The sequence below is a fragment of the Salarias fasciatus genome, chromosome 15 (assembly GCF_902148845.1).
Source record: "Salarias fasciatus chromosome 15, fSalaFa1.1, whole genome shotgun sequence".
NCBI lineage: Eukaryota > Metazoa > Chordata > Actinopteri > Blenniiformes > Blenniidae > Salarias > Salarias fasciatus.
The window spans coordinates 19,449,526-19,477,494 of NC_043759.1; the positions used below are offsets into that span (position 1 = coordinate 19,449,526).

At 48.1% G+C, this 27,969-nt stretch overlaps 1 protein-coding gene across 4 annotated transcripts; it reads left to right on the forward strand.

Moving 5' to 3' along the window:
- The first annotated feature begins 91 nt into the window (after positions 1-91).
- ino80 (INO80 complex ATPase subunit) lies at positions 92-27,969 on the forward strand. Of its 4 annotated transcripts, none has more exons than XM_030109856.1 (37): positions 92-238; positions 1,266-1,329; positions 1,555-1,746; positions 2,017-2,177; positions 2,310-2,377; positions 2,574-2,720; positions 2,822-2,942; positions 3,037-3,242; positions 3,361-3,414; positions 3,513-3,716; positions 3,827-4,031; positions 4,129-4,196; positions 4,271-4,498; positions 4,664-4,744; positions 5,267-5,362; positions 6,079-6,138; positions 6,227-6,369; positions 6,967-7,051; positions 7,165-7,282; positions 7,527-7,612; positions 8,434-8,601; positions 8,790-8,923; positions 9,267-9,334; positions 9,478-9,571; positions 9,752-9,980; positions 12,334-12,474; positions 12,958-13,183; positions 19,568-19,695; positions 23,489-23,583; positions 23,995-24,067; positions 24,190-24,348; positions 24,492-24,594; positions 24,694-24,782; positions 25,104-25,259; positions 25,534-25,705; positions 26,754-26,969; positions 27,043-27,969. In XM_030109856.1, exons 3-37 carry the CDS (start codon positions 1,595-1,597, stop codon positions 27,252-27,254), a joined length of 4,746 nt encoding a protein of 1,581 aa, XP_029965716.1. In that variant the 5' UTR covers positions 92-238; positions 1,266-1,329; positions 1,555-1,594; the 3' UTR covers positions 27,255-27,969. The 4 variants fall into 4 exon arrangements, with proteins under 4 accessions (XP_029965716.1, XP_029965718.1, XP_029965719.1 ...); XM_030109858.1 differs by having other exon boundaries at positions 25,107-25,259; XM_030109859.1 differs by having other exon boundaries at positions 2,017-2,171.

Consider the following 27,969-nt stretch of genomic DNA (forward strand, 5'->3'; position numbering starts at 1 on the left):
TATCGCAGGGTGAGCGTCCCGCTCTCGGCGTTTGATTGAAAGGCCTGCTCCTTGCTGTACCCTCGCCATGGCGTCGTGTCTCTGCTCTCTCAGTAACAGAAAGTGGCCGCCTCTCCGCTGTTGCTGCCGACTCAAAGCTCACAGACTCGCTCGGCGCCTCAAACCGCCATTTTGGAGTCAGAGAACCGAGAGTCGGCAGCAGCGACGAGAGAGACTGAGAGGGGGACACGGGGCCGAGGTGAGAGACTCTGTGGTGGTTGTTATGGCGAAGGAGCAATGGGGAAGATGGCCGGGAGGGAGAAAGAATTAAAAGATGGGGATCATACGCTGGCCAGGCAGCCGAGCCTCGGCTCGTGTCCGCGGTGAGGCTACGAAAGGCGCGGGCGCGGGGCCTTGCAGTCGCTGCACTGGGACAAGACACAACTTTAAGAATGTCCATTAAACAGATATCATATCTTAATACATTGTTTAGGCAGGGAGGTGGCGGCCTTAAAGAGACAGAGCCGATTTGAATACTTCATATTAATGGTGTGAGAGGACGTCTGTGTCAGGACGCCCGGGTGCACAAAGCTAGCCAGCTAACGTGTACGATCATCAAGGGGGTGCTTGTCCGGCAGTAAAAGCTGGACTGTAATGGAGAAGGCCATAAATTGCGATGCGCTCGATGTGGTAAACACCAAAGCAGGGAATAAGCAGCGGCTCCTTGACCCTTTAACATCCCCGATCAGAGGAAGCAGCTAACGGTCGTTAGCCTGCAGGCTACAGTGCAGTGTGAAGGTTAGCCAAGCAGCACGAGCTAGCAGATCAAACATTAACGATGAGATGACAATAAACACAAAAATCAAACTAAATGAAGATTCTCATCATTTCTTAATAAAAAAAAAAAAGTTATAGGATTTGAGTTGCTGGCCCCTTTCCATGCTCGAGAAAGTGAACTAATAGAAAGTCAAGTCCAATAAGTCGATATGTGTAAATTATATGGAAAAAAAATCAGTCTCTAATGTACACAACAGCTAAGTTATCGATTAATGCATCTAAACATATAAAAAATACACGATTATATGACTATGTACGCACATATAGGTAAGGTAAACACATAGATAAGGTAATAAAGGTAAATAAGAATATAACATGCATATAAGTCTAAACACAGTAATATAAACTAAATCCTTTAAATAATATTTTCTAAAAATCACTTTGCACTCCTAAAATGTTCAATATTTTTAATAAAACAGTGGTGCCTTACTGAGTATCTTCTTTTATAGGGTTTCCATCTTTGTGTGATCATTAATCTTGTAATGAAGAACCATGTCACCTCTTACTGAGAAGGTAGGTTATATATTATCATTTTATAGAAGTTATGTCACCACACTGTCTCTCAGCCACCCTGTTAACATAAAGTTTGAGATACAGGTGGTGTTAATGGATTTTAAAACCACTCTTGGGATTTCGCATAAGTTGCACAATGCTTTCATTTACCTCAATAACCTTAAAACTGGAAAAGTACTCCAATTTGCTATTACAATTTCTTATCCTTCTTCTCTAACTTTGAAGTGAAAGGTGCTGCCCTGTTGGGCAGAGGTGTCTGGGCTGCATGGCGTCAGGGCAGGGCGGCCGGCCGGAGGTTGGGGCATCGGGGACCTCTGGCCTGGCCAAGCCTCTCTACCTGCAGCGCTTGGAAAGATCCCTGAAGTTGGACAGTTTTCTGCGCCAGACGGCCACTGTCTTCAACACTGACATAACCAGGTACACACAGAGGACACTTTAAAGGCAGCGTACACATTTTCTGTGTGACTCAGATGTAGTCCTGAGTCATCATCGACAGAAAAGGAAATGTAAATGTATTATCTTTGAGTTTTACAAATGTATATATGTCATCTCCTTTACATTCGCTTTACATTACGTCCAGCATTGCTTACAATAATGTCTTTCTGAATTTTTATATCTCCACAAATGCCTAGAGAAACATTTTGATGGTAACATTGATGAGCTGACAGCTCCATCTTTCTCCTGTAGCAGCGATGATAGCGATGACAGTGATGGTGCGCTGGGGACGGGGTTATCTCTGGACTCCTCCGCTCAGCATGCTGCCTTGACGGTGAAGAGTGAATCATGTGAGCAAGGGGATAGTTTGACAGACAGCAAGCCCCTAAATGGAATACTCCTGCAGGGTAAAGGTAAGATACAACATGGAAACACTCATATTTATGTCCTTCACATATTCCTACACCCTCAGTTGCATTGTTTATCTCACCTTGAAAGATGTTGTGTATTTATATAGTGGTTCTTTCTCTCTTTTTGTCTTATAGATCAAAAGACAGACAAAACAAGCCTGTACAATTTTTCCAAGCTTAAGAAGAACAGGAAATGGCTCAAGGTCTTTACACAGAGTATTCCTCTGCATCCTTCTTCATGCTTTATTAAACAACACAAACAAATGACGCATTGATTAATAGTAGCTGCTCTGTTATAATTGTGTTGTCTATACCACTTTGATTGTGTGGCCGAGTTGTTTTCCCACACGCTAACACACAACATCCTCTGCTTCCTTTAACGTCCTTCGTGTCCTGCAGAGTATCCTGTTGAGCGACGACACCACCGACTCGGATACGGACTCCGATGACGCTGACTTCAGTTTGTCTCGGGAGGAGCTGCACGACATGCTGAGGCTGCACCGTTACACCAGGCAGCATCAGAGCAAGTTCTACTCTGATCGGGAGGTACAAAGACACACAAAAACAAACACAATCCGATGTCTACAGCTGATCAGAGTGACCACGGTGAGCATTTTAAACATCTTTTTGTATGTTGTTTCCTGCAGCTTCACCAATATCAGCACTACAGCACCGGACTTCTGTCCACTCATGACCCCTTTTACGAGCAACAGCGTCATCTACTGGGCCCAAAGAAAAAGAAAATCAAAGATGAGAAGAAATTTAAAGGTAAGAAAAAAAAAAAAAAGATATGAGTTTGATCACCTGAGTTTAGCTAAGAGAAATCCACATTTGACAGATGATTCACTTTGTTTTCTTGCAGCCAAACTGAAAAAAGTGAAGAAAAAGAAAAAACGGGGAGAGGGAGAGTTTTTGGACGATGAGCGACCTTATATCACTAAGATTTTTGCGAAGTTTTCCCATGATGCTCCGCTGCCCGTGGTAAAGAAGAAACATCTGACGGCGGAGCAGCTGAACGCACGTCGACGGAAGGTCTGGCTCACCATCGCCAAAAAAGAGATCCCCAAGGTCAGTATGTGGGAAGGGAAAGGTCGGACTCATTGTTTTTTTTTCTCACAGTTTTGTGTTTGTGGGTTATTTTGATGTTCATTATCATTTTCTGATATCCTGATTGTTCCTTTCACAGTCCTTCAAGCAGAAGACCTCTGCGAAGAACCTTGTGCTCACCAATGCTAAAAAAGTAAGAAACTGAACCGTTCTTGCTGTCCTCCGTGTTTCTGTGTGAATGTTGGTCTTTTTATTGCCAAACATCTAACTCCTTGTAATGTTTTGCCTCAGTTGGCTCATCAGTGCATGCGAGAAGTCCGGCGTGCGGCCATCCAGGCTCAGAAGAACTGCAAGGAGACGCTACCCCGTGCACGGCGCCTTACCAAAGAGATGATGCTCTACTGGAAGAAATACGACAAGGTGGAAAAGGAGCACAGGAAGAGGGCCGAGAAGGAAGCTCTGGAACAACGGAAGCTGGACGAGGAGATGAGAGAGGTCAGTGGCGTGGAAGCGACTGGAGATTTGGACTTTTCGGGTTGTCTCGGGGTTCCGGGGTTGCCACAAGAGATCGTGCAGTCAGTTTGGTTTCTCTTTGACTCCTGCAGGCCAAGCGCCAGCAGCGTAAGCTGAATTTCCTCATCACTCAGACGGAGCTCTATGCTCACTTCATGAGTGGGAAAGCCAGCGTCGGGGGTCCGGGGGGAGATTCGGCTCAGGAGGAAATCCTGAGAAAGCTTGAAGACACTGCAGCCCAGCGACAGATCGACATCGGAGGGGGAGTGATGGTCAACATGGGGCAGGAGGACTACGGTACGAGTGGTTCAGTCAAGTTCAATGTGTTACTGGTGCAATATTTTGAATGATCCCATGGTGACCTGCTGATGAGCTTCATGGTTTGTCGTTGTAGATAGTGAATATTACAAATCCAAGGCCTTGAGGAATGCCACAGAGGCCTACCAGATTCACCAAGAGAGGGTAAGTTAAAGCAGTTATCAGACACACTTCCTAGTCCACACTGAGGCTCATCTCTGAATCTTCCTCCATCGTAGACCCGAATGTTTGACGAGGAGGCCAAAGACAGCCGCAGTGCTTCTCTACACGCAGCTGCCGGCCTGCTGTCGGGTGGAGGTAGCGCTTCCGGTTTCGGAGAAAGCTACAGCCTCTCGAATCCTTCCATCCACGCAGGCGAAGAAATTCCTCAGCCGACTATCTTCAATGGGAAACTCAAAGGTTACCAGCTCAAAGGCATGAACTGGCTGGCCAACCTCTACGAGCAGGTACCTGGCGGCGATCAGAGACCTTTCTGACCCCAGAGACCAGATGTTGTCTTCGTTCATTTACTTTGAATGATATTAGACTGCACTTTTAGCACTAGATGTTTGAATAGGGAGCTGATTTTTCATCTACATTGGCTAATTCGTGTTGTTTTTTTTCTTTTGCAGGGCATCAACGGAATCCTGGCAGACGAAATGGGACTGGGGAAGACCGTTCAGAGTATTGCCCTGTTGGCTCACCTCGCAGAGGTAGGAGAGGTTAACATCTATAAATGCTTCATTAACCAACCGCAGAGCATTCCAGCATCTTCTCTTATTTTTGGCTTGTGACAACATTTATCAAACAAGCTTCCATGTGGACCTGCATCCTTTTCTAGTTACAAAAAAAGTGCCTGATGAGACTTACCAGTTTGAGAGCGAACAGAAGGAACGTGCATTTGTGGGATGAAAAGTGAAATACAAAACAATTCCAATAATATGTGATGCAGGTAGATACGAAAAACAGTTACATTCATATTTAGACTAACTGCATTAATTGAAGTGAAACAATAAGGTGCTTTGTCAACGTAAGGAATTGAATCGTTGCCTGTTGTTTTATATGACTAAGTCAAATTTGATTAAAATAACTCAGAGCTCCACAGTAGTTTCAGTCAGATATTACAGATGAGAAGATTCCTCCGGTGTTCCTGGCGGTTGGATGCAGCTCCACCTGTGATCCAGCTGATGCAGCAACTTTACAGTGTTTGCTGTTTTTTGTTTTTCCCCACACAGAGAGATAACATCTGGGGTCCCTTCCTAATCATCTCTCCAGCATCCACACTCAACAACTGGCACCAGGAGTTCACCCGCTTTGTGCCGAAATTCAAGGTGAGACTGCTGGCTGAGGGGTTTGTTTCTCTGCTGTTTTTCTTTTCCTCCTCCTCAAGCATGCTGAGAAGAAAGATTCATGCTGTAAATGTTCCATTAGGGGGCAGTGTTGTCTCGTTATGTTGGAGGATCTTTTTTTTCCCCCCTACTTTCATCCAGTTCCTAAACATCTAAAAATCTTTGTTGCATGCCTCAGCTGGTGTTTGACAGACTGTGTGGAGGCTAAAATCATTTATCAAGCCCATCAATATGTCAGCCGTGCTGGAGTTCACACACACACACGCACACACACACACACACACACACACACACACACACACACACACACACATCCTGACAATGTCGCTCGCATAGCTCTTTGTTGTGCTCAGCGCTCGGCCATTCCCGTTTTCTCAGCTAGTTTGGAAATAAATCAATTCCAGTTTGTTTTGCTAATGAGGTGTGAAAAGACCCCATTACACGATTTGAAGATAAGCTTCCTGAACTCTCAAAGCAAGAGCGACTGAAAACAATAGAATGCCAACATGTGTCGAGCGATGTAATGATTTGTAAATTTTTCACATTACATTGCACATCAACAAGTGATTCGGACGTGATGTTATGCTGAGCTCTTTCCTCTGAGAACATCTCTGCTTTTCTTGCGTTGGTCACGATAGTCGTGCAGCTTTTGCAGAAGACATTTCTTTTCTCCTTAACTGTTATGTTTTATCCAACAGGTGCTGCCATATTGGGGAAATCCACACGATCGCAAAGTGATCCGGAAATTTTGGAGCCAGGTAAAGATGAAAATTCAAAATGTTCAACGATAAACCAACACATGTTCTAATCTATCGTCTTTTTTTTCCATCCTCTCATCTTCCATAGAAAACCTTGTACACGCAGAACGCGCCCTTCCATGTGGTGATCACCAGCTACCAGCTGGTGGTCCAAGACGTGAAGTACTTCCAGAGAGTCAAGTGGCAGTACATGGTCCTGGACGAGGCCCAGGCTCTAAAAAGCAGCACCAGGTACACTGAAGCACCAAAATGTAGAATTTGGTTGACATGCCAAAACCTTTCGCGTCTCAGGCCTCGAATATTTGTCACAAATTTAAAGATAAACGATCAAATTTTCTGACCTACAATCCAGCTGTGGTCCTCATCGGATAAATGACCCATTCAGAAAAAAACAACAATTTTATAACCACACTGTTATAACTCCGTTGTGTTTAAGTTTTTCCTGCAGCTGCATGTTTGGAAGAGCTTGCTTTCAGGAATGTTAAGTGGAAGAAGTTTGTCATCGATTAGTTAGAAATATGCAGAATAGTGTCACAAGTCTTTAAATCATTTCTACAATCAACATAAAATTCTGGAAAAGTATCTCTATCAGCCCGTAGAGCCACAGCGATGCTGCGTGCGTCGCTTTTTGGCCGCTATTGGAGATCGGCCAAAATCCACAAGTCCGCTCAGAAAACGTCCTCAAAACGTTCAATCTCAGGCGCTCTGTGATCCTTTCCCAGTGAAAGTAGATGGGGTGATTATTTTGGAATAAAAACGCATGAAGATGATGAATGTCCGCGGCCGGGAGAGAGGAGACCACAGTCTCTTGTTTCTGTGCGTTCACAGCGTTCGGTGGAAAATCCTCCTCCAGTTCCAGTGCCGAAACAGACTGCTGCTGACCGGGACGCCAATCCAGAACACAATGGCCGAGGTGAACAGTGCGTGTGTGTGTGTGTGTGCGTGCGCTGGGAGCCGTGCGCTCTTGTGAGTCAGTGTGAGAAAATCACAACCCGTTAACCGCCGCGTGTTTTTACTGTCCCTCAGCTGTGGGCCCTGCTGCACTTCATCATGCCGACATTGTTCGATTCCCACGAAGAGTTCAACGAGTGGTTCTCCAAGGACATCGAGAGCCACGCCGAAAACAAGTCCGCCATCGACGAGAGTGAGTACAGACAAAAAAAGGAGCCCCTCTCAACTGCCCGTCGATTGTTTTCTCTGTTCTGATGGTTTTAAATCATTCAGTTATTGACTTTTCTCTTGTGAAACGTTTCATAATTTTCATTTTACAACACTTTGTCGCACTGCAGAAAGGACATCTTTTGGAAAATCTTCAATCATATTAGAATATTTCTCAGTTTGTTTGCACAGAAGAATGAGTGCGATGACATTTAGGGCATATTTTTCAGATCAGCTGTCCCGATTACACATGATCCTCAAGCCCTTCATGCTGCGCAGGATCAAGAAGGATGTGGAGAACGAGCTCTCAGACAAGGTAAGCGGGAGTGTGAGCAGCTGGTGAAAGAGATGGTCTGATCATATATTTGGGAGATCGGGATTGCAAAATGAGGATCCGAAAAGAAGTGGCGAAGACCAGTTTCAAACAGTACCAGTTCTTTCTTCAGGTCTTCTCACTCTCCTCCTCTCCTGGTTAATGCTTCCTCCGTCCACGCCAGCCTCCGCCTCAGTGACACGGGAAGCGTCGTCATAAGTCTCTGAGCAATGCTTGTGCTGGCAGATCCTCTCGACAGATGCTGGACCCGGGTTCTCCAGCTGTCACAGGCGGCGCACACACACTCACTCATCCACTGTGGGAGTCTCCGCACACCGAGCCGGAGGAATGGCAGAGTTCACCACTCCCCCACATCTGTCTTTTTCACTTTCCTTTGCACCCACATGAAGCCCTGCCAGCCCGCTTCCTCTGCTCTTCCCTCTGGTTTCTCTTGTTTTGGCCAGTGAGCTGAAGCAAACCCCAACCGACGAGGTTCAGTGTGGGGTCGTGTGTTTCGTTGTTGTTCATTTTCACTGCTTTTACTGAAACACGATACTTGATAACAACCCAACATGTTGATGTTTATTTTAAGAATGTTTGGCAGACTGGGCACGGAGTCTGTAACCATAAATTAATACTGGGTTCAGTCCTTGAGAAAACATTGTGTTTTCTCAGAGGACCGTATAACAAATAGGAAAGCGCTTTCTGTGAGTTTCTATCTCCTCTCTCAAACATGAGAAAGCAGATCATTGTGAGAACATAATGCTCTTTTCTCGGGAAGGTTTGCTGCAAGGTGCAGCGTTTTAATCGCGCTCCTGTTGCAGATCGAGATCCTGACCTACTGCCAGCTGACGTCTCGGCAGAGGCTGCTCTACCAGGCTCTGAGAAACAAGATTTCCATCGAGGATCTGCTGCAGTCGTCCATGGGCACGGCCCAGCAGGCCCACAGCACCACCTCCTCCCTCATGAACCTGGTCATGCAGTTCAGGAAGGTACAAGAAACACAGTTTTATTTTTTATAGTTCATCAGTTATGGTTTTTTCCTACATTCCGCAGAAATAAGAGAGAAAACATGAGGTCTTAATGGTTGAACATAGAATTGGCAGTTAAAGCATGGAGTACCGCTTCCTTTGCATGGTTTACTCACTCCAGCTGCGTGTGTGTGTGTGTGTTTGTGTAGGTGTGCAACCACCCCGACTTGTTTGAGCGTCAGGAGACGCGCTCTCCTTTCCACATGTCCCTTAAGCCCTACATCATGTCCAAGTTCCTCTACCGCCAGGGCCTCATCCACGCACACAACCAGGCCAAGAACAAGTGAGTTCCTTCAGAGACGTCCACAGACACACTCGATATCCACTAATATGCACCAAATCCTCAGCAAACACATCCATTAAAAGTTCTTCTGACAGTTTCGAGTGAGGTTGAGTTTCTTTATAAAGTTACAATGTAAACACTGGCAGGGGTGATACGTCTGTTTCCCGACAAATTGTTTGTCCTTGAGGACTTTTTGCTGATTTGCGACTCAGAAAAGGCAATTACCTCAATTACGGCTGCAGTCGTAGGAACTCTGTGGGTTGGACTGGGACCAGACCGGTCTGCCCTGCCGCTCGTCACGCTGCGTGGTGTAACCTGGTTTTTCTCCTCGCGTCCTCCGCAGATTGCTTCAAGTGCTGCTGTCTCCCTTCTCCCCAAATCACATCCAGCAGTCTCTTTTTCACAGGAAAGGTGAGCATGAAGGCATACAATTCTTCATAAAACCATCGGCTTCCTGTTTACCCCTTTGAATCGCCCCACCATTTCGTTTTATTTCCACAGATTATTGCTACTTTATTCAGGGTTTCTAAACTGTGTGTTTTTTACCGGTTCAGGCGACGACAAAGGCAGCTGTTTCTCCTTCCTGCGCTTCATCGACGTGTCGCCAGCTGAAATGTCCAATCAGATGCTCCAAGGCACCCTGGTGAGGTGGGTGTCACTTTCCATGAGCAGATCTGTTGAAACTGATCAAGATGAAGGTTTTGGGTTAAGATGTAGCCAATATATAAAAGATCCAAACTATTTTGTAAATAAAAACCCACTAGCGGTTGTTGATTTAGTAACAGTGACCAGCTTTAGCTGTTTCTCTTATGTGATCCTCTTCCACAGATGGTTAGCACTTTTTCTGTCCTTGAAAGCCGCGTACCGGCTCCACCATCAGCGCCTGTTTGACCTTGAAGAAGAAGGTCAGGAATCTGAGACGAGTCGAGGCGGAACGAATGAGGAGGTCGGAGGAAAGCCGCAGCCCCGGACGAACCGCCTGTCTCGCAGGGATTTGATTCTGTGGATAAACAGACCCGTCGCCTTCCCCAACGTTCACACCAGCCCTGTCCTGCAGGTGAGAAATGTTTGGACGCTCACTCTGTGCACAACAGAAGCCGTGACGGAGCTGAAGCGGTGAACAGAGAAGCTTCTATCCGTCAGATATGACTTGAAAAATCTCAGAACTGTGCTTTAGTTTCCAAGAAAAGAAAGCAGAATAGTGTGGTTCACTGCAGTCAGGTCTAAAAGCACTAAAGCAAATCCTGCGTTGACAGTTAAGATAAGACCATTTAAAACTCTAAATTGTTTCACAGAATCATTCTGCTCCATATATGCACGCGGTCGACCATTTTTTAATAGATTTGTTTATATAGATCAGTTGTTTTGTATCAACATGATTTGGAACCGTCTTGCGGTTGAGCAGACTCTTTGAGTGACACGCCGTGTCTCTCCATCACGCCGTCCAATGGAAACAGTTTGAGCGTCTGCTGTTCCTTCAGCACAGACTCGAGTCCTGGCTCTGGGGAGTTTTGGTAACAGGAGTTGGATTGGTACATGGCACCAGTGTGCGCTGCTCGATGTTATTCGAGGGATTTGGAAAAAGGTGGTGAATTGGTCTTGATCCATCAAAATATCCTGGTATTTCAGCAGTTTGAGAAGTTTGTTCTGTTTTTTGCAGCACTCCTCTGGCTTCTTAAGTGTTGGATTCTGCAGCCGAGTGCTGCAAGGATACATATTTCATCGACTGTTATTTTTTTCATTTTGCAATATAGGAATTGTTAAGTTCTAAAAAAGATGTGTGTACTTGTGTGTATGGGCCAGTTCAAACATATAGAGCACACGTCTGCATATTCTTCACTGAGGAACAGCTGCAGGACTGTTGGAGTCTTCTTTTCAGAAGGGTTAGAAACACATCGATCAATGATTTCAGCCGTGATATGCATCAGTGTCACATTTCCAGCTTTCGTTGTTCCTACCTTTCTGGGTGGAAAATGCTCAGAAGTAAATGCTGACGGGGTAATTCCATCCTCTTCCTCCTGTCTTGGCCTCCTCATGCAGACGTCTCAGATGTTAGCCCCCCCCTCGACCCCCTCCAGAGCGGCTTGAAGGAGCAAGCAGAAAAAAATATAAGAAACAAGTTGAGATATGAGCGAGAGGCAGAAACTTTCTGACACCTGGGGAGCTCGTGCTGATCTCCAGACTCCCACAGTTTTTGCAAACTTCTTTCAGCTCCTCGTTTTTCTTCCTGAAGCTGCGTGGAGCTGGCACAGCGTGCCACTTCTCTTTGCTTGGCTCGTCTCGTTCTGGCTCTGCGCTTTGAGAGAGAGAGAGAGAGAGAGAGAGCGGTCAGTATTGCTTTCAGCCTTCCTGCTGGTCCCGCTGAAGGATCGAGACAAACAGAAGCACTGAACACCTCCTGCTACGCCCTGAATCCCACCCACGTATCACAAGACAGGCAGGTGTATAGTGGTTGTATAAATTGATTATATGCTGTGTACCTGGTAAACATGGTGCATTTAAAACATTGATGTACATTCATCAATTATTTTCTGGCTTCCACGCAACAATCTAACCATTTTTGATTTATGGAGACACTCTGAAAGGACTTCCCATTCGTTTTTCCTCACACACACTGTGTGTTGTTGTTCTTTGGTGTATCCACAGCGGTTATGAGAGTATTTGTTGCTTCACTCCCTGAAATATTTGGCCTTTCATTGTTTTGAAAAGTTAATATCTTCCAGGAACCCTTTTTTTTTTTCCTTCAGTTTTTGAGTGAAAAAGAGAAATTTCTACTTTCTGTGTCGAAGTTATTTCGCTCCACTTGCCATTAGGTGGCATTGTGGCACTACACTCATGCACAGCACATCTCTACACTCCTTTAAAGCCTCTCTCCCTGCTATATTGAAGCTGTCCGTCATGTGCATGCTCACATTTGCATTTCCACACCATGTCTTGTGCCCAAATGTGTGATTACACGATAAGGCAACCAGTTCATCCTGTGACATATGCAATTAAAATTTCATAAAAGCTGGATTAATCATACATTTTACATAATAGTTTTAGCATTTAGCTGAAATGTTATATAACGTCTGAGAAACACAGCAAGTTAAATTTGAACATACTGAACCCATGAGCGGCGGACTCAATAACCTCTACATGCTCCAATTTGTGTGCTTCTGCTCTGCATCGCCTATAATTTGTGGGTTTTTTTTAGTTTTCTTTTGTTTCCCGATGTCGCGGCAGTTCAAAGTAAGAATGCGTCCAGGAAATCGCTGTAATGACAGTCGTGGTGTTTATGGACATTTTTTGCTTTTTAAGGCATTTCACCACTTACAATTTACACAGTCCGTCCCCCCAGTGGATCAAGATAGCAATGTTAATGTGTACGTGTGTGGCTATGGGTTTTTTCGTTTTTTTTTTTTTTCCAGGACTTGGTGTTCACGGCCTCCAGGCCCGGCATGGTGGGACACACAGACGTGGTGATCCACAGCAGAAGCTCTGCCGCCACCGTGGTTCGGCCCTGCCAGCCCACGCTGCCACCCAAGTTCCTGCTGGCGGCCACGCCCAGGGTACGTAGAGCAAATCGCTCTCGAGTGAAAGCTTTGAGCCAGTTTGCAGGACATGGAGGACAGTGAAGAGTCTGGGTGGTCGTGGAAGTAGGAAGCGCTGTGGACGATGCCTCTGTGGACCCCCAACAAAGAGACTCTTATCTCTGAAGAGAGTGTGTGTGTGTGTGTTTGTGTGTGTGTGTGGGGTTGACATCAGTGCCTTCCAGCTGCATCTAAAACAAACAGCCGCTTAAAAAAAGGGCTCTTTACTCAGGCTATTCACCAGTTGTCAAGCATCCTCCTGCGCACACACACACACACACACACACACACACACACACACAGAACCTGCTGATTCAGCCTAATCATGCAGTGAACGTCCATCTGCAGCATCGATTGTTCTGCCATAAACCGATCAGTGGTCGTGTTTTTGAAAGCCACCTGCAAAGCAAACGTTCGCCCGTGTCAAATTCCATCACGCAGTACTATCTCCTGGTCTCCTAGGTGACGGCGCTCCCCATGGAGCGTTATTGCGACGACCGCAGCGCCGAGTACGAGTGGCGGGTGACGCGCAGCGGAGGGGGCGCCATCTTCAGGAAGTGCTTCCTGTACGGTTCACCTGAACTGGCCTCGGACTGGGACACGCGAGCCACCGCCTTTCGCCCGCCGCGCCCCGGCGGCGTGATGGCCCTCTACCCCCGCCACGGATGGTCCTTCATACGGATACCAGGTAAGGGACACACGTCGGTGCGAGCGTGCTGTGAGGTGAACATCAAGGACCGAAACACATTTTTAGCGGAGGCTTGAGCCTCCTCGATTCTGTGAGTTTGTCGGGATGTTTCGGACTCGCAGCAGAAAGGCTGCGGCCTTGTTAAGCGTCGGCCCAGCAGCAGCAGCAGTGAGGAGGGTGTTTTAGTTTCCAGGGTTCAGGAGACTGATGGATTTCCAAGCTGACAGAGGCCACTACCTTTCTACACACAACACGTCCGTTCTCACTGACCTGCCTGACCGCCTGTAGCTCTGATAAACCCTCCAAGTCATGGATTTCTTGTTTAATCAGGCAAAGAATATTAATGCATTTGTCTTTGCTTGATAAACCTTGAATGTTATTACTTTAAGTATGTAAAGATTTACTTTACAGACATTTACAATGATTGAATTTTCTAAAAAATCTGGAGTTCTTCCTTTTAGACAAGACAGTTTGCTGTGTTACCATGCTAGATTATTATTATTTATTTTTTTTACTTGAGCCCATCTGTGTATACATGTGCTTGTGAGATTGTTTGTGTTTAAAAGTGAGAAACAAAACAAGTATTTGTGTGTCTGTGTGAGAACAGTTTGAAAGCTCTTGTGAAGTTGCATGGAGGCAGACAAAGCGAGGAAGTTTAGCTACTGGTCATTGTTCAAGTGCTTAGTTAGGTAACACTAATAGATGGTCCGTCTGTGTGCGAGTGAGAGTGTGTGTGTGTGTGTGCGTGTGTGTTGTTTGTGTACAGTCGAGCCCATTCAGGGCTGTGCGCCGCGCTCACACGGGCCCCGAGGTGTTTCTCACCTCCCCGCACACACTCTCCCACGCTGCCTTTCCTCACACCCAGCCCGAGGACAGGCTTCACCTCCGTCTCTCTCCGCCTGACAGACAGTAGCGCGAGCGCCGCCGTGAAGTCACTATCTGGCCGCGGCCGCTCTCCCCGTCTGGTCTGCCACTTCTTTCTCAGCCTCGGTAGGAAGGAAGTGACCCAGCACTCCGGCACCCGTCCTCCACTGAACACATTGTTGCCACATCAAGGCTCAGATATGTACAGTAGCCCGGCTGAAGTTTCCCACCCTCGCTCTCCTCCGCGCTCCCAGCCCCGCACCTTTAGAACAAATGGCAACGCTGAATAAGTGTTTGTTTTGAGCACCATGGCGTGAGTACGGCTGCCCACTGATATCGATGGAAGAATCTAATCAGACGACTTATTAGGATTCAGGCCCAGGGGAGGAACAAAACAATCGAGGCTCTAACATGTCGGGCCTTTTTTAAACCCGATTGTGATGGAAGCATTTTCCCTGGGGGAGAAAGATGTTTTTCATTCAAAGCAGAATTAACATTCAGATGATGCTGCTGCTGCACTTCTCTAATATCTGACGTCTGTGGTCGTCACAGAGGGAGCATAGCTGGAGATCTGATCGGCTTTTCACACGACTGCTCCTGGGAACCTTTATTTTCAAAATCGGAGTCTCCAAAATACATAGTTCTCCTCTTTGCATGCCGTATGATCACTGGCGGAGCATTCCAGCGTGACTCAGAAATAACTTTCCTCGCCGTCGGTGTGGCTCCTGTCTCACTTAAGCTAATTAGAAGGAAGCCGTCCACAAAATGACAGGCTTCTCACTATAGCAGCGTCTTTTTCCAGCTTCATTGTGGACTGACAATTGTCTGTCACTGCAACGAGGGGCGACGGTTAAAGAACTCGATATTTACACGTCAGTGCTCAGCCTTTTTTGGGGGTATATGGTGTGCACGTGTGCCTCGCAGTCTATGAGAGAGAAGGGTAAGTGAGCCCGAGCCCCGGTGGCTCACATTAGACTGTGGGAAATGCAGTTCTGCCTTCCTGCCTCTTCAAAGAAACTCTACTCTCCAGCAAAATGGCAGGAAGCCTCCCCGGCCCTCTGATAGACAGGCTCAAAACAACACAGACGGCCAGCCCCGCCACACCGCTGTCTGACTCTGCCCCTCTCCATCTGCATTAAACTGGCACCGCTGGCCGTCTGCACATTTTTTTTTTTTTTCCCCCAGCAAAGAAAAACAAAACATCCAGCCAAGTGTGTACAGACATGGAGATTTCCCCATCCAAATTATGGCTATTAATGTATCCACAAGAAGGAGGAAAAGGAAAAAAAAAAAAAAAAAGGTCTTCCTTAAACTTCCACAGCAGACTGAAGGGGGAGACATTAGCCACATTATTCCTTTGTGATCAGATCTTTAGCCGTGGACGCCAAGCGGTATCTTGTTCGCCCTGTTCCTCATCCTGCGAGCTTTCATCTGCAGCGTGTCTCAGACTGCGGCCGGCTCAAGAGTACCCGGCGGTAATCTATCTTAATGATAGAGTTCACAGCGGGCCGCTGTGCTGTGCTGTGGTGAGGTTCCCCCCTGAAAAACCCCGGGTCCTCATCAGACTGCCTGTCTCTCTGGAAAACCAGTCCTGTTGCCTGTGTGGGTGAACACACACACATACACACACACATGCATATATAAACATACATCGATGCAGTTCATCAGTCAATTTCAGTCACACTTAGTCACCCAGAAAACACGCTGGCTTTGTGGGAATGTGCATTTTTGGATTTGGCTTCCTTCCAGGGCTCCAGACTGCAGATAATCTTCTCTTGATATGGAGAGATTTGGGAGTAGCAGCAGTACAACTTCACCAAGATGGAAGCGGAAGCTGGTTTCTGCTGTTTTGTGCCAGTCGGTGCAGGGCGAACCCTCCCACTGGCATCTGGCTCTTAGCCGCGCTGATGCCGTCTCTGCGAGGGGAAATTAGGTTTAAGTCACATTTTGCCAATATGTGCAGAAGCAGCGAACCGCTGTCAGGCTAATATTTCCATCATCAGCAGTGCTGAACAAGTGTTGCTCATTGACTTATTGATTGCCCAGTGTAATGTATCATTATACAGTGAGGGGCTGGTGCTGGGGTTCGATCGTTCATTCGACCTGTTCCCTGGCCCCCCATCTGTCTCTCTTTCTCACATAACCCTCCATCCATCTTCCTTTACCAACTCTTACTCCTCGGACTCGCCGTTCCTCTTTCCTCCTCACCCCTGGCCCGATTCTCTTCTTCTGCGTTGGGCGCAGAAGGGAAGGTGGGGGTGGGGGGGACAGGATGGGACAGAAGATTGCCGTAGCATATTAATGAAATTAGCGGCGTAGTTGGTTTGGGAGTATCAGGCGCCAGGCATCAGGGCTGGGCCGGGGTTAATTAGCTGGCAGCAGGCCTCTAATTGGGTCAGGACCATGTCAGGCCCCTGGCTCTGGCCCTACAGGGATTGGATTACAACGTCAGGGGGACAGAGTGGAGGGGAGGGAGAGCGGCTGTGTGAAGTTGCGGGTTTGGGGTAAGGGGGGAGTTTACAGTAGTAGCGCGAGGAGGAGAGGATGGCGAGGGTGATGGAGGTTGTTGTGTATGGATCAGAAAGAGGGGGGGTGGGGGGGGTGCCGGTGGAGTGTAGCCTAATCTGCCAGCAGGCGGTAGGGGTAGGAGGAGACGGGGACGTGCTGGCCGGGTGAATACCACTTTTAGACGGGATTGGATTGAAGCGAGAGGGACGTACGGAGGGGGGGACAGGCAGGTGGTGAAGCTTGATATGTGTCTCCATAGCAACAGCAGAGTAGTGTGATACCACATGGGATTTGCTCGTGTTTTTGGGGAGTGGTCTTAACACAGGCATCATCTCGCCAGTTCATGATTTGAAAGTTATTTCTGTTCTTTTTTGGTGCATTTTAAATATTTTACGCGAACCGTCTCTCTGTGTTGCTCTTGTATGAGGTGATCTAAAGCCATAACATGATCACCTTGTAAACTCTTAAGCCTAAAAGGCCGTTGCAGTGGATTTGTTGCATGTATAGACATAATAATTTTAATCTGTCTAAACCCTCCATAATTTATGTTCCATGTGTGGCTCGTACATCCAGTTTGCTCACATTTATGACCGCTGGTCAGGCATTTCACTGGAGTCACATGTAGCTTATATTGTAAGCCCCAAGTGTTACACTGGAATGGGACAGCATACCACCAAAGCCCTCCCAAATCGCAATTATTCAATTTCTTGGCTTCCCTTTATATGGCATGGCGGCAATATTTAGAAAGTGGGATTTTCTGTACGCAGCACTAAATGTTCTGAACTCCACCACCTCCCTGTAAGCCACGTCGCTCGGTTTTAGGATGTTTAGACGGTTGCAAGGAAATCTATGTCAATCTGCTTTCCTTTGAATATATTTAACATTTCGTTCTGCACTGATTATTCCCCTGAAGGTTTAACGCCGCTGTGCATTAAAGATGTTGGCGATCAGCTCATCTCTTGAGCCAGTACGAACAGGTCAGATATTAGGACCTGTGACCGATGTAGTCAAACGTCAGACGGTTTTCTTCCTTAAGAGGCAAAGCAGCTTCACATTTAATGGTACAGCTCATAATCCAGGCATAAACAAAAGGATTACCCTGAATGGCTCGTATCTACAAACAGAAATAATAGCATCCAGCTGCTTAATATGGGATTTTCAGACTGACAGTTTTATGCCCCCTTAAGAATTTGTTTAAATACATGCGACATTTAGTCCCATTTGGCCTCAAAAATTGTCAAATCAGGGCTTTAGCCCATCTTCAAGCAGAACATCGGAGCCTGGAAGCCTAAATGTAATCTGCTAAGCAGAAACAGATCAATGGCGGAGAGGCTGGGCAGCGGTGCCTTATATTAGGATTTGCATCTTTGCCAAGTGGCGGTTTGCGTCTGCGTGGTCGACACGCCAGCGCTAGCTGATGCCCTTGACTGAGCAGAGGGGCTAGTTAGACTGGCACCTGTGGTGAGGAGGCCCCCGTCTGATGGAAACCGCAACACCACCGCGAGGCTAATGCCTTCTGACTACAGCCGGAGCCACCACAGACCCCTCTCGCTCGCCGTCTGGATCCTTTTCTCCTCCAGTATGTAATCTTGCAGCTCTGCCTGACTCCTGGCTACTTTTACTTTTCAGTTCATTTTGCTCTCTTTTTAAGGCCAGTTGTAGGTCATCCAGCTCTTCATGAGCCATCCAGAGGAGAACCGGGCGAAGTTAACGTTCAGTTTGATCCAGAGTCGATGAAGTCGTCGCTCTGCCTTCAGCCCAGAGTCTGATTGTCACCGGAGCTGAGTCTTTCTGACAGGTTGACGTCACTCGGCGGTGACCTGCGTTCCAGCTCTCCCCTCAGCATTTTGCCTGTTCATCTGTTCTATTAGTTCCTCTTTAACACCTCGACAGGGCCTGACCTTTTTTCGGGAGGGGGCTTTACGAAAGGGTCAGAGTTCGGGGTTCAGCCTGAGTACAAATTAGCATAGGCCTGTGCTCCTCAAAAGTTGAAAAAGATCCCCTCGGATTTGTTGATCTTGTGGGGCCACCAAATATAATGAAGCATATTTGGAAAGAAAAAAAAAAATAAGGCAGGACGTTCTATGGCTTTATCGCTGCAGCCTCAGTTCAGATTCTGAGCCATGTGTTTTGAATTAATGGAACGTGATTTTAACGCTGATGGTTACGTTACGTTGACAAAGCAAGGAAATAAGACTGGGAAATATTTATAAGCCCCGGTTTTCGCTGCACAAAGGAGCTTGGGAACAAGTGGAACAACTTGAGTGCGAGACGGCCAAGTCTGACTCTCCCTAAGGGACTCTCTTGTAACCCTGGTTTGACCCCGTCAGCTGACCCGGGACCCGGTCTTAGGCTCTCCCCTCTCAGGGCCGTGACCCCGCGGGTCAAACACCATAGTGTGCCTGTCACCGGGTCGATGGTCATTCTACCATTTCCTCATTCTGCCATTGTGGCAAATGACGTTAATTCCTCATCAGCTGGACTCCGAGGGCGCCACTCCAGCTACAAACACAGGGTCAGATTGGCCTCCAGATTCGTCCCATCGGCCGGTCTTTTGAAGGCCGGCGAACACCTGACGCGGTGTCGGCAGGAACGTGACCACGGCCAACTGCCGGCCCCGCGTGTCCACCCTTTGTGCCATTGTGTGAAATTGGGAATTTTCTCACAATTTCTCTCTCGGTCTTGTTCTCTCCTGCTTGTTCATTCTCTCCGGCTCTCATCCGTCAATACGGGCACAGGCTTTATTCAAACAACCGGCGGATCAGAGACAGATTTAGGAGGATTGATCCTCTGGCTGATCCACTCTGGGGAGTCCTCTATTCACACAATACTCCCATTTTTTTTTTGCAAAAACTTTAGGAGGGATGTAACATAACCTTGATAATGTTATTTTTGGATTATCTGCTGACTGTTTATAACTGTTTGAAATGAAAAGAACACGAAGTTGTAAGTCACTCAAGAGAGTAAAGTAGCTGATCTTTGTTTTTTGTTCTTTTTTTTTTTTTTTTCCAGATAAGGAAAGCCTGATCACCGAAAGCGGCAAACTCCACACCTTGGATATCCTGTTGAGTCGGCTGAAGGCCCAGGGACACCGAGTCCTCATCTACTCCCAGATGACGCGCATGATAGACTTGTTGGAGGTATGAACGCACCGACGCACCGAACCGTCCTCCTTCCTCCAGCTGTTCCAATCACTCCTGCACGAACCTGCCTTTACATGAATGATTTATGCCTTTAAACCCCGCTAAAACATCACGATGACACATAACTTGAAATCGAGCTGCATCTGTATGGATCCGCCTCAGTCGTGCTGTTCCACTAGTTTATCTGGCCGCCTTCCACAGGCGAGGTATCGAGCTCCTGTGCCTCTAATCAGCCTGCCTGTCCCTTGTTAGCGCTCTCATTAGACGGCTAATTAACAGGTCACGACTAATTAGAGGGGACTCATCTGCAGGGGAAGCAGCCAGATGGGAGAGAGGACTACAAGTAGTGAGGAGAAAAGAGGGGGGGGGGAAGGTCGAGGGAAAACCAGGGAGATGGGAGTGGCAAGGAGGAAGAACCAATGCATTAAAGTAAAGACAAAGACTGGTCAGAGATGTTTAAATGCAACATTTACATGAAGCAGCAGTGAAATTCTTCTTACTTGAAATCGATTCATATCTGTGGCGTATAGGAGGATTCTTTGTTTCCAAGCCTCTTCGGTTTGCTTCGTGTTGACTGGAGGTCTGGAGCTGTCGGGCTCTGAGTGAAACATTTTGCTGCAGCCCTGACGTGCGTCGACAGCCCTTGAGCGCGGCGCTCTATTGTTCCCTCCGTATTTGTTGCAAACATCACCGTGGAGCCAAGAGCCTCTGGCACCAAGTCATTGGGAATTCCTTCCCCATTCACACGCCGCGAAAGGCGTTTCCACGGCCAGATTCTTTGACGGCAGATGGACCTGGCCCAGGTGCTTGATGACCGGCTTCCTGCGTGTCTGGGCAACAATGACAATGAGTGGCGTTCAAGGCCACGGACAGACTCCGTGTCCTTCTAACCCTCTCTAACTAGTTGTGCCTCCTCGCAGAGTTTTCCTGCTCCGTTGAGGTAATGCGGCGTTTCGCCGTGTGTATTACAGAAGGCATTGTTTGTAGGTGACCTCATAACCTAATGAAGGATGGGTGTGTGTGTGTCAGCATTTCTGGCTGAAGCGCTGAAGACAGTGAAATCATACGTTCTCCCAGTCTGGCTTCAGTTTTTCTCCACTGCATTATCTTTCTCATTTGAGGTGGGGGGGGGGGGATTAAAATAAAGGGAAAGATCCCGCAGATGGAATTGATTTCCAGCAAACGCAGCTCTGAGTAAGGGAGAGAGCGAGCGAAGCGGAGGCTGATGCTAATCTCCGTCATTAGCCGCATTGTTTTCGTCGCCGGTCGGCTGCCGGTTCTTCCAGTGACACCGCGCTGCCGGGTGATGGATCGCCGAGGTCCGGGTGGCCTGGAGGAAAAATAACACGCTCTGCTTTGGCTGGCAGCGGTGGACTGTGGGACGGGACCGCCAAATCGCGGCCCTCCTCCTTCGAGTTGCGCGTCTGCGGCTGCTTAGACGGCGCTTTACCGCACTGCAAGTATGCGGCTCAGATTGCAGAACTGAAGGAAATCATATGTTTTCTTAAACGGAGGAATTAAGGGATTAAATGTTCCTGTCAGCTCCTCCTGTTCTCTGAGAGCCAGCATGGAAGTAGATAAAGCAATCATTCAGTACAAAGCAGGCAGCTTTGCAACACCGGGATGGTATTTTGTTATTTTTCTGCCTCAGTATGAGTGCAAATACTCGATAACCTTTAGCTTCTGATCAACAGTGATAAGACACATACTCAGTGAGTACCTTGGTTAATGATTAAGCTCTGGGAATGTTGTGGTTTTGAGGCTCCTGCTTCAAGCAGACGTAATGAAAGCTCCATCAGAGGGTTGGTAAGCTGATCTCCCGATCCCACACCTCCATGTTTGAGTGACTTCAGGTAATTCATCAACCTTTGTTAAGCTTCCTCAGAAGCCCCAGAAGGATTTAGGAAAAAAAAAAAAAGTCACATAGTACTTTTCCCACAAATTCTGTAAACAATTTGACTTTTAAAATTCGTGAAGTGCTCCTTTTTCTTGGCTTTAGCTTTTCCAGATCTCGTTCCTTTTTTATTTATAACAGCATTAAAGACATTTGTGGATTTAAAGTGAAAGTCAGTGTTGACAATATCCACTGTTCACAACCTAAAAAAATAAAATAAAAAAACCATTTATTGTAGTTATTGTATTTCAGACGGACTTTGATCACTCACCGCGTTTCCCTCATCAGCAACCAAACTGCAAATCTGTGCATTTGTCAGCCTGCCCTCTCAAATCAGAGACTCCCCACTGTTTGTCATTTTGAGACCAACCTGGCAGGCAGATCGCAATTCCAAAATCAAGTAGAGACTGAAGTATTGGGCAGCAAATAGGAAATTTGATCCTTCTTTTAAGCATATGTGTGTTTTTTCCCATGTTTCTCCTCCCATACGTGACTCAGTGGCTGTGACCAGCTAACTGGGGCTTTTTATTTTTCTTCCCCTCCCTTTGGTAAATATGCTTTATAACGAGCTGCTGACAGTCCGGGCCGGTCGATAGTGTAAACAGTCAGGTTGACCTGAATGGATACCTCTCTGATTTATCACACTCGACAAAAAAAAAAAAAAAAAAAAAAAAAAACGAGTGTAAAACGTGCAGAAGTATCAGCCTGTCACCTCTGGTTACCCCGGACTGAAACTGGACACGAGGGCGCACGGCCAGCTGTTCAGGTTTAGGTTACAGTGCGGCTGTCACCGCGTTGGAAAACCACCGGCGCGCTGCTGATCCCTGCCGGTTTGGACAAGCAACACGGAAGGTCACACAGACAGCGACCCCCCCCCCCACCACCCCCGGCGTGACCTTTCTCTAATCAGACGCAGTCCTGCGAGGACGAACGCCGTCTTCGATCAGAGCAGCAACATCTGCAGCGTCACGCCGGCGAGATATTAAACCCTAATTCGAGGTTTCGCAGCGTTTTGGCAGGAGCGGGGCTAATGGCCGCTAATGCAGTGCTCACTCCGAGCAGATGGGGCGGTTGGGAACGGAGCCAGGCCCAGACCCTGCTGGGACCGAGGCCCCGGTGTCACGACTGGAGGGGGGGGGGGGGGTTCAGGTTCAGGAAGGGTCACTGAAAACATGGTGTCAGATCATTGATATCGTCGGTAATGACGAGCGAGGCGGTGTGATGTGCGCCGACGCCTCATCGCTTCGGGGTTCTGACACCGTTCATTTAGAGAGGTCGAGGGTTCAGGGAAGAGCTTTAATGGAGATCAGCGAATCTCCTCATCGCCACCGCCGCCGCTCTGACCTCTGAGACACACACAAACACACACACGCACACACACGCACACAGAGGAGCTTAGCAGACTTTGGGGGTAATAGAATATCAATTTCCGTATTTCTCAACGTCCCGCTGCGCCGGGATTGAGGTTTTAGCTCCAGCAGATGCACGTTAGTAGTGTGGGAGTTTGATATTTTGGACTCAAAGTTGCTGTCAAGATGAAATTCTACTTTAAAGATGAATATTTCTAAACCCTTTGGGGCTTAGTTAGTAGCCCTGCAGTGTTTTCTTTCTTCTGCTCCTTGGAGAAACAACTGCATATTTGAGAACTTATTAAATTCAGTGTATTGTTGCTGAAGCCAGGAGGGTTCAGTAGGGCAATTTTCAGATTTTTTTAAATTACTTTATTTTCATATATTGATAATTTAATTGAATAAATCTATTAAAGATGTTAAAAAAAAAAAAGTGGTCTCAGGCTCAATGCGTTGAAAAAAACTCTTCCACTGACAACTTTCCTGATTATTTGTCCTTGAATTATTCCTGAGTTTGGACATTCATTGGTTTTTCATACTGTTTCAGGAGTACATGGTCTATCGCAAACACACCTACATGCGCCTGGACGGATCCTCCAAGATTTCTGAGCGCAGAGACATGGTCGCTGACTTCCAGAGCCGGTCAGTAAACACATCAACACACTGTAGAAAATGCACCTTTATACCAGTGTCTACGTACATAAAATCAGTGTTTTTGTATGTTGTACTAATCAGTGAATCGTGTGTGTATGTATGATATATATCCAAGTTGGTGTGTTTTCTGGTGAGTTCATTTGCTCTGGTTTGCGTTAGCGCATAGCTTTCAGGCGCCAGAGGTATTCCACTGACTTGCTGTAGGAAGAGAGGGTTTGACGTTTATGGAAGCGGCTTTATTGTGTGGGACTTCTCCACTGGGATTTCATTTCCTTATGCAATCCCTCAAAAAGTTTTACTGTGCTGTCATGCCAGGTTTAGGCTAATGTGAACTAACTTCATTTCAGAAATTTGATGGTACACTCTGGAGTGTAAGCGCCTCTCTCTGCCTCTTCGCAGGACGGATATCTTTGTGTTCCTGCTGAGCACGAGGGCCGGAGGGCTCGGCATTAACCTGACCGCCGCCGACACCGTGAGTCACAGACGCGCTGGAAACACCTGTGTGGATGCGAAATTTAAGAAACTACCCAGAAGTAACATTTTATAGTCAGAGTCTGAACAGGTGAATTAAAAAAAAAACACATTTTCCTCTAGGTGATCTTCTACGACAGTGACTGGAACCCCACCGTGGACCAGCAGGCCATGGACAGGGCTCACAGGCTGGGTCAGACGAAGCAGGTCACCGTCTACCGCCTCATCTGCCAGGGCACCATCGAGGAGAGGATTCTGCAGCGGGCCAAGGAGAAGAGCGAGGTCAGTCCCAACGTTCCAGCTGTGCCACGTCTTTTAAATAAAATGAAAGAAAGAAAACAGCTGCACCTCTGTTGTTTAATCGCATTAACAGAATTTGAATCATCGTTCAGGATTCGGCTAACGCTTGGTGATTCTCTCCAAAGATTCAAAGGGTGGTGATCTCGGGAGGCAACTTCAAACCGGACACTCTGAAGCCCAAAGAGGTGGTCAGCCTGCTGCTGGACGACGACGAGCTGGAGAAGAAGCGTGAGTGCGAACACGTGCAGACCGTTGCACTCTGATGAACTCCTGTCATGGGAAATGAGGAACGGGGCTTCGACAACAGCGTGCCGTCTCTTCTTGTAGTGCGTCAGCGACAGGAGGAGAAGAGGCAACAGGAGGAGAGCAGCAAAGTGAAGGAGCGCAAGAGGAAGAGGGAGAAGTACGCCGAGAAGGTACAATACGACCGTCTGTGCCAGAGAAAGAAGTGTAAATGGAGGGATTCGAAGGACACGTACAGAATAACAAACCTGAAGCCAGGCAAAAATAATACACGAGGAAGCACCTCAGCCGGAGCTGTGCCAAGAATATCTAGATTTCCTGGACACCGTGTCCAGTTGTCACCGTAGCTGCAAAGATTAATGCTCGGCGAGAAAGCTCCATTCGTCATCTACTGCAGGGTGTCCAGTTTAAGGTGTTGGGGGGCTAAAGCGATCTGAGCTCTCGCGTCTCGTCGTTCACGTCTCCGCACTCTGTCCTGTGTGTGCGACCTCCAGAAGAAGATCGAGGAGTCGGAGAACAAGAGGAAGAAGGAGGTGAACCTGGTCATCTCGCACGCCCCCTCCGCCGACAACTCCAACCTGTCGGCGGACGGAGACGACTCGTTCATCAGCGTGGAGATGGACTCGGCCATGCCCAGCCCCTTCAGCGAGGTGAGGCTGCTTGTGCCAGCGCGGTCGGAGGAGACAGAGAATCGTTTGGATCATTTCAAACCCCGTCTCCCACTTTTACTCTTCATTTATTCTCTCTGAATATTTTGGTTACTCCCTCCTCACCTCTCCTTCCTTCTTATTCTTCTTTTTTCCTGTCGTCCATCATTGATTTCTCTTTCCCCCGTGAGTTCCGTCTTCCGCCTCACCGCGCCGGCCTGGTATTCCTGACCCCCAGCCTGTGTGTGTGTCTGTGTGTGCCCCCGCCCGTGCCCAGATCTCCCTGAGCAGCGAGCTGCAGCCCGGCTCGCTGCCACCGGACGCCGACGCCGACGAGAGCAGCAGCGACATGCTGGTCATCGTGGACGACCCCGTCTCCTCCGCGCCGCAGTCCCGCGCCACCAACTCGCCGGCGTCCGTGTCGGGGTCGGTCTCCGACAACATGAACGGTGAGAACCGCCCCCCCCTCCCCTCCGAAGGCTCCGCCACACACCGCGCCGCTTTATCTGTCCGTGTGACGGCGCTCATCGCGTCCAGGGGTGATTAGAAAAACAAATCGGCGCGACATACACGGAGGTCACGGCCGCTTCGACAAGCCGGACTTGTTTTGTTCGCTCTTCGCTATCATGACTTCGTGTTTTCGTAGGCGCACGTCCATCGTGACAAGTAGCCCCGTTATCTCGCGCTCTGAGATTTATGAGGGGTTTAAATTCGTCCTGCTCTCTGGAATCCATAGAGATGGCAAAATGTACGCTGTTTCCGCTTATATGGCTGTACTCTGGATTTGCCGCTATAAGGTAATCCCCCCTAAATACGCCGCGCTCCACTGAAACCCATTTGAGATTTTGGCTGCCTTGCTAAGAGGCTGCTGCCAGCGGGATTATTAATGGGCCCCCGACAACCGGGCCCTGTAAACCCGGGAGATGCCGGTGCCTTTCTTAGAGGCAGACGACATTTTAATGAAAGGTTTTCAGGACGAACCGGAGGCTTTGAATCAACGACCGATCGCTCAACTTGGTAGATGGAGAGGAACTGAGCTCAAATCTGAAATGGGGGGTAAAAGTTTGGGGTTTTACTTGTGTGTCTTGGTGTTAGTGACAGAACAGGCTTATCTGTGTTTTAAGAAAGAAAGAATTGCATACCACAGCGGTTACAGTGCGGCATGTAAAGCGAATGAGGGGGGGGAGGGGGCGGGGCTACCCGAGGGTCACGGCACATTCCCGCTGAGCCAAACACTGGCTCTGATTCTGCAAACACCACGGAAAAACGGAGCAATATTTCAGTTTTTGCTTGAGCCCGCACTTCTGAGAATGAAGACTAATGATTAATGTGTAATAATTCTCCGGCGCTGTAAAATGACCACCGAGGCTTTGAAGGGCCGCATTCCGGGCCAAGACAAACACGAGGGGTCTCAGGCAGCGCTGTTATTCCTGTTCTGTCTGCTGCCGCAGATTTAAGGAAGAAATGTCTGCTGTTTCTGTTCTCCTGGATGTCCAGGCGTCTCGGGTTCAGACACGACGAGCGCGGGCAGAGGCAGGTCCGGGCGGAGCCGGGGCCGGCCCAAAGGATCGGGAGGCGGCGCCAAATCCGGAGGGAAAGGCCGCGGCCGCAAGTCGACGGCGGGCAGCGCGGCGGCGATGGCGGGGGCCATGGCGGGTGCGGCCGCCGCCTCGGCGGCAGCGTACGCCGCCTACGGCTACAGCGTCTCGAAAGGTGAGCGAACGCCGACTCACTGCCTCCACGTGTAAATGTGAGGGTCTAAATACGTCCTGTGGCTCCTTCCCAGCCGGCCTGACGGCGTCCGCCCCCCTGCAGCCGTCTCTGGGCCGCTCCGGCTCCGCCCCCTCCTTCAACCCCAGCCGGAGCTCCTCCCCGCAGGCCAGAGGAGGCCCCTCCGCCGCCGGCCCCCACAAACAGCTGGCGCACGGCCACCACCACCACGGCGGCCACGCCGCGGCCAGGAAAGGCAAAGGCCCGGGTGGTCCCGGGGCGCGGTGATGCTCTCCACACACACACACACACACACACACACACACATACGAACAAGCCGCTGTGCACTGTGGTAGCCCCACGCCTACACCCACACACCGAGAGTTCAGTATTCCTGGGAAGTGAGGACAGCCTCGACCAGCCCGCGTCGTTTCCCGCCTGCCACCGTTTTCGGCTTTTAGCGTTTCAATTTTCCAAGTGCTTTTTTCCAGAAGCTGTATCTCAAAAGAGACACGGAGCGGACGCGCGTAGCGAAAAGGGCTTTTTAAATCCTTGTGTTCGCGAAAAGGTTTCTGTCCACTGCACTGAGCCATGTCTTCCTTTACCGCCCCTTCCCCTCATTTCGTTATGGATCCTTGCCGATGTTCAAAAAGGTTCTTGAAATGTTGGCGATCGATTCCAGAGCTGGTCATGAACCCACAACGTTACCAAACAATGTCTACGGTCTTTGTACTAAAGCTCCTATTTTTGTAATGACTAATCCAACTTGACAGATGTAAATGTTTTTGGAAAGATTCTGTCCAGAAATCGATCCCAGTCCAGATGAAAGTCACTTATATATTTTTTTTTTTTTTTTGCATAACGGGGGAAACTAATAGAAAATTGATCATTCTTAAAAAGAGGGTGTTACTGGCTGATACAGCAATGCTGCTAAACAGGAAAAAAATATGAATTGACTCGGATGATTTGGTCGTTTACTATGTAAGTTATTTGATTTCTTTTT

Coding starts and splice junctions, on each gene's coding strand:
- ino80 (XM_030109856.1), top strand. CDS start 1,595: ATGGCGTCAGGGCAGGGCGGCCGGCCGGAGGTTGGGGCATCGGGGACC. Junction 3,717..3,826: donor TGGACGAGGAGATGAGAGAG/GTCAGTGGCGTG, acceptor TGACTCCTGCAG/GCCAAGCGCCAGCAGCGTAA. Junction 25,260..25,533: donor TGCCCAGCCCCTTCAGCGAG/GTGAGGCTGCTT, acceptor GCCCGTGCCCAG/ATCTCCCTGAGCAGCGAGCT.